The 9,633-nt window shown below is 44.3% G+C and overlaps 1 protein-coding gene across 4 annotated transcripts in view; it reads left to right on the top strand.

Moving 5' to 3' along the window:
* The window catches only part of LOC109878192 (integrin beta-6-like), a 24,173-nt gene extending 14,554 nt beyond the window's left edge, over positions 1 to 9,619 (top strand). For all 4 annotated transcript variants that reach the window (XM_031824393.1, XM_031824390.1, XM_031824392.1 and 1 more), the window contains 7 exons: positions 355 to 489; positions 647 to 1,064; positions 1,230 to 1,452; positions 6,618 to 6,715; positions 7,598 to 7,714; positions 8,473 to 8,639; positions 8,739 to 9,619. In XM_031824393.1, coding sequence (XP_031680253.1) covers positions 355 to 489; positions 647 to 1,064; positions 1,230 to 1,452; positions 6,618 to 6,715; positions 7,598 to 7,714; positions 8,473 to 8,639; positions 8,739 to 8,843 — 1,263 coding nt within the window. In that variant the 3' untranslated portion in view covers positions 8,844 to 9,619. The remainder of the gene's footprint in view (positions 1 to 354; positions 490 to 646; positions 1,065 to 1,229; positions 1,453 to 6,617; positions 6,716 to 7,597; positions 7,715 to 8,472; positions 8,640 to 8,738) is intronic.
* The last annotated feature ends 14 nt before the right edge of the window (positions 9,620 to 9,633 follow it).

Raw genomic sequence — 9,633 nt, 5'->3', positions numbered from 1 at the left:
CTCTCTGCTCTCTCTCCTCTCTCTCGCCTCTCTCTGATCTCTCTCTCTCTCTCTCTCTCGTCTCTCTCTCTGTCTTCTCTGTCTCTCTCTCTGTCTCTGTACTCTCTCTTCGTCTCTCTACTCTCTGTCTATCTCTCTCTCTCTCTCTTCTCTCTCTCTCACACATACTCACGCGCACACCAGACTCACCACTCACGCGCACACACCACACACACACACACACACACACACACACACACAGACACACACACACACACACACACACACACTCACACACACACTCACGTGCACACAGACACACACAGGACTAGGACCTGACCATGACCCCATTATAGGTTACCTTTGTGTTTCCAGGAGCTGCGGTCTGAGATAGAGCTGGAGGTACTAGGAGACACGGAGGATCTACAGATCTCCTTCACAGCGATCTGTCAGGATGGGACGGTACTACCTGGACAGAACCAATGCTCCAACGTCAAAGCTGGAGACACGGTTTGTTCCCATTTTTGCTGGTTAGTTGGTCAGTGATATTCAAGAACAATATTCCCATATTTTTCCTCGTCGTAAACAAGTTTCCAACTGACTATACAGCCACCTGAAAGCATGAATGCTATAACATCCACCACCCTTCAATCTCTGTGATTCCCAGGTCTTCTTCAACGTGACTGTAGAACTCTCTGAGTGTCTCGACGGTCCCCAGCGTTTCCTCATGAAACCGGTGGGCTTTCAGGACCCCCTGGAGGTAGACCTGGAGTCCCTGTGCTCCTGTGCCTGTCAGCAGACCCCCGAGCCCAACAGCAGCCACTGCAGCCTGGGCCGGGGATCTCTGGAGTGTGGCTCCTGTCTGTGTGATCCCGGGTACATGGGTTCCAAGTGTGAGTGTACGGAGGAGAGCGTCCAGAGCAGTAACTGCAAGGAAAGTGGCGCTCCGGAGTCCTGTAGCGGGCAAGGGGAGTGTTACTGCGGCCAGTGTGTGTGTCACCCATCTAGTTTCGGACGTGTCTACGGGGCCTACTGCGAGTGTGACGACTTCTCGTGTGTGAGGTTCCGAGGGGTCCTCTGTGGAGGTGTGTACGTACGGTCGAAACACGGACTTCCATGATGAGCATTGTGGTTTCACCTCTTCCTCTTTTGATGAAAACAGACAATGTACTGACATCACAGTGACACAGTAATATAACACATGACTTTCAGGATATACTGTAGTTACTTTCTTGTGTGTGTGTGTGTAGGTCACGGGGACTGTGACTGCGGCGAGTGTGTGTGTCAGAGCGGCTGGATGGGGGAGTACTGTAACTGCAGCAGCAGCAGGGACACGTGTGTGTCGGAGGACGGAGCGCTGTGCAGCGGACGGGGGAAGTGTGTGTGCGGGAAGTGTGTGTGTTCCATGCCTGGAGCCTCTGGAGACACCTGTGAAAAGTGCCCTACCTGTGGAGACTCCTGTAGCTCTGCTAGGTAAGAAGAACACACGTCTGTCCAGTTTCCCAATGGGTCATATACAGTTAGCCAAATACATTTAAACTCAGTTTTTCACAATTCCTGACATTTAATCTTAGTAAAACTTCCCTGTCTTAGGTCAGTTAGGATCACTACTTTATTTTAAGAATGTGAAATGTCAGAATAATAGCAGAGAGGATGATTTATTTCCCAGTGGGTCAGAAGTTTACATACACTCAATTAGTATTTGGGAGCATTGCCTTTAAATTGTATAACTTGGGTCAAACGTTTCGGGTAGCCTTCCAGAAGGCTTCCCTCAATAAATTGGGTGAATTTTGGCCCATTCCTCCTGACAGAGCTGGTGTAACTGAGTCAGGTTTGTAGGCCTCCTTGCTTGCACGTTCTTTTTCAGTTCTGTCCACACATTTTCTTTAGGATTGAGGTCAGGGCTTTGTGATGGCCACTCCAATACCTCGACTTTGTGGTCCTTATGCCATTTTGCCACAACTTTGGAAGAATGCGTTTGGTCATTGCCCATTTGGAAGACCCATTTGCGACCAAGCTTTAACTTCCTGATTTATGTCTTGAGATGTTGCTTTAATATATCCACATAATTGTCCTCCCTCATGATGCCATCTATTTTGTGACGTGCACCAGTCCCTCCTGCAGCAAAGCACCCCCACAACATGCTGCCACCCTCATGCTTCACGGTTGCGATGGTGTTCTTCGGCTTGCAAGCCTCCCCCTTTTTCCTCCAAACATAACAATGTTCATTATGGCAAAACAGTTCTATTTTTGTTTCATCAGACCAGAAGACATTTCTCCAAAAAGTACGATCTTTGTCCCCATCTGGCACATCTGGCTTTTTTATGGCAGTTCGGAAGCAGTGGCTTCTTCCTTGCTGAGCGGCCTTTCAGGTTATGTCGATATGGGTCTCGTTTTACTGTGGATATAGATAATTTTGTACCTGATTCCTCCAGCATCTTCACAAGGTCCTTTGCTGTTGTTCCAGGATTGATTTGCACTTTTCGCACCAAAGTACCTTCATCTCTAGGAGACAGAATGAGTCCCCTTCCTGAGTGGTATGATGGCTTTGTGGTCCCATGGTGTTTATACTTGCGTACTATTGCTTGTACAGATGAACGTGGTACCTTCAGGCGTTTGGAAATTGCTCCCAAGGATGAACCAGACTTGTGGAGGTCTACAATTTCTTGGCTACAATTGTTTTGGCTGATTTCTTTTGATTTTCCCATGATGTCAAGCAAAGAGGCACTGAGTTTGAAGGTAGGCCTTGAAATACATCCACAGGTACACCTCCAATTGACTCAAATTATGTCAATTAGCCTATCAGAAGCTTCTCAAGCCATGACATCATTTTCTGGAAGATTATAAGTGAAATCATTTACAGACAGATTATAAATTAAATAATCTGTCTGTAAACAATTGTTGGAAAAATTACTTGTGTCATGCACAAAGTAGATGTCCTAACCGACTTGCCAAAACCATAGTTTGTTAACAAGAAATTTGTGGAGTGGTTGAAAAATGAGTTTTAATGTAAACTTCCGACTTCAACTATATACAGCGCTTTCAGAAACTATTCATGCCCCTTGACTTATTCCACATTTTGTTGTGTTACAGACTGAATGCAAAATGGATTAAATAAATACAAATTGTCACTCATCTACACACATTACCCCATTATGACAATGTTACAACCTGTTTTTAGACATTTCTGCAAATGTGTTGAAAGTTAAATCCAGAAATATCTCATTTATGTAAGTTTTCACATCCCTGCATCATTAGAAGCACGTTTGGCAGTGATTACAGCTGTGAGTCTTTCTGGGTAAGTCTGTAAGAGCTTTGCACACCTGGATTGCACATCATTCTTTAAAAAATTCTTCAAGCTCTGTCAAATTGGTTGTTGATCATTGCTAGACAGCCATTTTCAAGTCTTGACTGATTTTCAAGCTGATTTCAAGTCAAAACTGTAACTAGGCCATTCAGGATCATTCAATGTCGTCTTGGTAAACAACTCCAGTGTATATTTGACCTTGTGTTTTAGGTTATTGTCCTGCTGAAAGGTGCATTTGTCTCCCCGTGTCTGTGGAAAGCAGACTGAACCAGGTTTTCCTCTAGGATTTTTCCTGTGCTTAGCTTTATTCCATTTATTTTTATCCCCCCCAAAAACTCCCTAGTCCTTGCTGATGACAAGCATTCCCATAACATGATGCAGCCACCACCATGCTTAAAAATATGAAGACTGGTACTCAGTGATGTGTTGTGTTGGATTTGCTCCAAACATAACATTTTGTATTCAGCGCATAAAGTTAATTTCTTTGCCACGTTTTTAGCAGTTTTACTTGTAGTTTTTTTGTTTTACTTTATTACAAGCAGGATGCATGTTTAGGAATATTTGTATTGTGTACAGGCGTCCTTCTTTTCACTCTGTAATTTAGGTTAGTATTGTGGAGTAACTACAATGTTGTTGATCCATCCTCAGTTTTCTCCTATCACAGCCATTAAACTCTGTAACTGTTTTAAAGTCACCATTGGCCTCATGGTGAAATCCCTGAGCGGTTTCCTTCCTCTCGAGCAACTGAGTTAGAGAGGATGCCTGTATCTTTGTAGTGACTGTGTGTATTACCATCCAAAAGGTCATTAATAAGGCATTGGAAAACATCCCTGGTCTTTGTGATTGAATCTGTGTTTGAAATTCACTGCTCGACTAAGGGACCATTCAGATAATTGTATGTGTGGAGTTACAGAGATAGTCATTAAAAAAAATTATGTTAAACACTATTATTGGGCACATAGTTCGTCCATTATGTTACTTGTTAAGCACATTTTTACTCCTGAACTTAACAAAGGGGTTGAAACCTTATTGATTCACAACATTTCAGCTTTTCATTTTGAATTCATTAGTACAATGTTGTAAAAACATAATTCCGCTTTGACATGATGGCATATTGTTTGTAGGCCAGTGACACAAAATGCAGATTGTGGAAAATCTCATGTGGTGTGAAAACTTTCTGAAGGTACTGTAGGCCGTCTGTGTCAGCCATGACAACAGTGACTGTAGACAGTACAGCAAATAAATATACTACTGAAAGTGATGAGATGCCAACACTTATAGAAAATGTCTTGACCACACTAACCCACATCCTGTGAAACCTTGTTCCTGTTCCACACTAGCCCACATCCTGTGAAACCTTGTTCCTGTTCCACACTAGCCCACATCCTGTGAAACCTTGTTCCTGTTCCACACTAGCCCACATCCTGTGAAACCTTGTTCCTGTTCCACACTAGCCCACATCCTGTTAAACCTTGTTCCTGTTCCACACTAGCCCACATCCTGTGAAACCATGTTCCTGTTCTACACTAGCCCACATCCTGTGAAACCTTGTTCCTGTTCCACACTAGCCCACATCCTGTGAAACCTTGTTCCTGTTCCATACTAGCCCACATCCTGTGAAACCTTGTTCCTGTTCCACACTAGCGCATATCCTGTGAAACCTTGTTCCTGTTCCACACTAACCCACATCCCGTGAAACCTTGTTTCTGTTCCACACTAGCCCACATCCTGTGAAACCTTGTTCCTGTTCTACACTAGCCCACATCCTGTGAAACCTTGTTCCTGTTCCACACTAGCCCACATCCTGTGAAACCTTGTTCCTGTTCCACACTAGCCCACATCCTGTGAAACCTTGTTCCTGTTCCACACTAGCCCACATCCTGTTAAACCTTGTTCCTGTTCCACACTAGCCCACATCCTGTGAAACCTTGTTCCTGTTCCACACTAGCCCACATCCTGTGAAACCTTGTTCCTGTTCCATACTAGCCCACATCCTGTGAAACCTTGTTCCTGTTCCACACTAGCGCATATCCTGTGAAACCTTGTTCCTGTTCCACACTAACCCACATCCTGTGAAACCTTGTTCCTGTTCCACACTAGCCCACATCCTGTGAAACCTTGTTCCTGTTCCACACTAGCCCACATCCTGTGAAACCTTGTTCCTGTTCCACACTAGCCCACATCCTGTGAAACCTTGTTCCTGTTCCACACTAGCCCACATCCTGTGAAACCTTGTTCCTGTTCCACACTAGCCCACATCCTGTGAAACCTTGTTCCTGTTCCATACTAGCCCACATCCTGTGAAACCTTGTTCCTGTTCCACACTAGCGCACATCCTGTGAAACCTTGTTCCTGTTCCACACTAACCCACATCCTGTGAAACCTTGTTCCTGTTCCACACTAGCCCACATCCTGTGAAACCTTGTTCCTGTTCCACACTAGCCCACATCCTGTGAAACTTTGTTCCTGTTCCACACTAGCCCACATCCTGTGAAACTTTGTTCCTGTGCCACACTAGCCCACATCCTGTGAAACCTTTGTTCCTGTTCCACACTAGCCCACATCCTGTGAAACCTGGGTCATGTTCCACACTAGCCCACAACCTGCAAAACCTTGTTCCTGTTCCACACTAGCCCACATCCTGTGAAACCTTGTTCCTGTTCCGCACTAGCCCACATCCTGTGAAACCTTGTTCCTGTTCCGCACTAGCCCACATCCTGTGAAACCTTGTTCCTGTTCCGCACTAGCCCACATCCTGTGAAACCTTGTCCCTGTTCCGCACTAGCCCACATCCTGTGAAACCTTGTCCCTGTTCCGCACTAGCCCACATCCTGTGAAACCTGGGTCATGTTCAGCAGAAACTGTTCTGAGGTCCAATAAAAACAAGTCATGTTTACCTACAGCATGGCGAAGCTCTTCGCTTTTTTATTTTACTAATTGATTCTTGCCGGTCTTTCCTTCTTTTTTTTCCCTAGCGAGGTTTGTCGCCTCTTTTCAGTACTGGGATATAATGTTCACCTCATCTTGTCTGAATTTGTCTGCTTGTTCCTGAGGGCATCAAAAGACAGCCAACAACAGTGCTGGAGTATTTCCTTTCTCCATTGTAAAGGACCTGTCACACACAGTCCATCTGACACCACCATTATGTGCTAGACTACACACACACACAGAGAGAGAGAGAGCAGCCTCAGGAACAAACTGAAATCTGGCCAAGGCTTCTTCTGTTCACTCTTTATCAGGGGACACAAATAACCCTCCTGTTAAGTCACTCAACACGTGACAGATGGTGTGGGTGTGTGTGTGTGTGTGTGTGTGTGTGTGTGTTCCTCAGGACCTGTGTGGAGTGTCATCTACAAGCAGAAGACGAGGCCACAGAGGAGTGTGTCCAAAGGTGCAGCGTCCCTCACATCTTCGTCAACAATTCCACAGGTCAGTTACTCCTACCTGTCTGTCTTTCTGTCTGAGCTGTTTATAGACAAGAGTAGCCGAATCATGACTGAAAAGATTCAAATGAATATTGTGAAGAGTGAAATGAGAACTAGAGAGAGAGTGACAGCTGAAACAGCGTTACACCGACCTGTCCAGATTGACCACTTGTATTAATCAAATGTGTGATTGCTATTCTTGATGCCGGACTATTCCTGCAACCAATGGGGACATTGTTTCCTTGCCAACCCTGATGAAGACGTTTCTGGGGGAACTTTCCCTTGCCTGGCCCTTCCTCCTCCCTGCTTAATATGATCGCCCCACGTTGTTTGTCCTGCGTGGGTACTGAACAGACTAGCATGTAAAGTTCCCCCACGGGTCAGAGATCTCGAGGTATTCTGGCCCGTCCTGCATCAAGTGTCTCTCTTTGCCCTTATCTTCACTCTCTCTTCAACCCTCTCCCTCTCCATCAGAACACTGTCTTGGTCCAGTGTTCACCTGACACTAGACAAAGGGGAACATATTATTTACCATGTCCTACAGACGGGTCTATTGTGGTGCTGGTTGAAAATACAAGGACCTGACTCTGAGGGTTTGTTCCTATAAAGGGGAGCTTATTTTGAACCCGCTCACACTAATGCAAGCTGAGAGGTGTATCTGATTATCGCACCAGATCTTCAGGACTCAGATGTGAAATACAATGGTGTGACACACACACATTCACACAACATAGATCTTGGCTTTTGATATGGGAATCATATTGGCAGCAGAATAGAGAGGAGGGTATCCTCTTACGTCCTATTACAATGCAGAGGGAAGTTGATATGTGGCTTATTCATTCATCCCTATCTTCATAGCTGTGTACGTGTCCACATTCCTTTTCAGAATACGATGAGAGCCGGTCCACGCTGTGTACCCTAAAGAGTGAGAACAACTGCTTCATCTCTTTCAGTGTGGTGGCTGGAGGCGCAGGGAGCACTGTCTATAATCTAAAGATGTACGGTAAGGTCAACGCCCAAACCTTGGGGCCAGATTCACCGAAAGGTTTTTGAACGTCACATAAAAGTACGAACAGTGAGAGAATGAAGGTGTTGTAAGTGAAGGAACGAGGCCAGACGTTTAAGTGGAAGTAGACATTGATGGCGAATCGTTTTATTACAGTCCTTTCTCGAATGTAAGTAATGCAACTGGTAAAGGGGCTTAGTGAATGGGACTGGGTCAATACATACAGTGAATCAGTTAACAGGCAGAGGTGAAAATCTCAGTGGGAAACCTTGGAAACAGAATGCCTAATGATCTGTTTCCACATTTATTTTTTTATTACCTTTATTTAACTACAGAAGTCAGTTAAGAACAAATTCTTATTTACAATGACGGCCCCGATCAAACCCGGACGACACTGGGCCAATTGTGCACCGCCCTATGGGACTCCCAATCACGGCTGGTTGTGATACAGCCTGGAATCAAACCAGGGTGTCTGTCGTGATGCCTCAAGCACTGACATGCAGTGCCCTAGACCGCTGCGCCACTCGGGAGCAAATGATGAGTCTGATCACTGTAATGATCACTGTAATATAAAATATATATTTGTAACATTAGCATAAAAGTTCCCCATTTCTATCACAACCAGGGTAACGGTTACTGTAATGAGCAACGAATTTATCTCGCCAAGTGTGCTAAAAAAAACTTGCTATTACAATTACACCTGTGATGACTACGGAAGTAACTGTGTGTCTGTCTCTCTCTCTCCATCCCTCCAGACTGTCCTGAGCCCCCCAACATAGCTATGATAGTACTGGGGGTCTCTCTGTCCATCCTCACCATCGGCCTCATCCTGCTGGGGGTGTGGAAGCTGTTGATCTCAGTCCACGACCGCAATGAGGTCGCCAAGTTTGAGGCCGAGAGGGCAAAGGCTAAATGGCAGTCGGTAAGATGGTGTCCTTGTCCTCATTTGCTCTGTCTAATGTCAATTGCTTTTAAATTCTTGTAGAATTTTATTGTTAAACCGTTTTTTTCTTTCCCACAGGGTACAAACCCTCTGTTTAGAAGCTCCACATCAACATTTAAAAATGTAACTTATAAAAGTGCAGGAGGACCGAAAGTTGATATTCATTCAATGGATGGCTGCTGATGGTGACATCAGTGTGTGTGTGTGTGCGTGTGTATGTGTGTGTGTGGTGTAAGGACAAATTGTAAACACCACAATGTACAACATTGTATCACTCCAAAAGGTCTGGATCTTCTTCAGGGATGCTATCTCATATCAGCAGACAGAAAATGGAATGTCTAGCTATGAATTATCTCTAAATGAAATTACTTTGATTTTGCTGCTCTCTGGTACAAACACTCTGCTGAACTGAACACTGGATTTTCCCATTTAGATTGTTACAGATTTAGGATCTTAATTTGATCACTCCGTTGCAGGAGAACTTTCCTGCAGTGCAGGAAATGTCAAAATTGTTGTGTATTTGAGGTTTAAAAAGGTTTCTGAAGTTTGTAATTTCCGCTTTGAAATTTCAGACTTGATTTTCCCTTACGAAAAATATGTAAACCTCTACAACAATATCCATGTGTAATTCACATAATTATTTACACTTCTGGTTTCTGCAGGATTATTTTCCTGCTGTAGCAAACTGGCTCAAATTATGATCCTACATCTTTACGTTTTTTGATAGATTTTGGTTTGGGACATAGGTAGCCTAAAACTGAGAACAAACTGAGATGGCTTGATACTACTGCAATAATGTTTCATGTTTTTTGTGTTATAAAAGTTTTGTTTTGGGTTTTGAATCGAGGCTGAGCCTTGAATGATGTAATCTTGATTGGAATCATTTTGAGAAGAATAATGGATTAACTTCAATGTAAGGCGCAAAAATAAAGTTGAACTTTTGAGTTGTTGCCACATCATCATGTTCGTCATG

This window comes from Oncorhynchus kisutch, linkage group LG5 (genome assembly GCF_002021735.2).
Source record: "Oncorhynchus kisutch isolate 150728-3 linkage group LG5, Okis_V2, whole genome shotgun sequence".
NCBI lineage: Eukaryota > Metazoa > Chordata > Actinopteri > Salmoniformes > Salmonidae > Oncorhynchus > Oncorhynchus kisutch.
The sequence above is the reverse complement of the archived record's forward strand: the minus strand, read 5'-3'. Positions and strand labels throughout refer to the sequence as shown.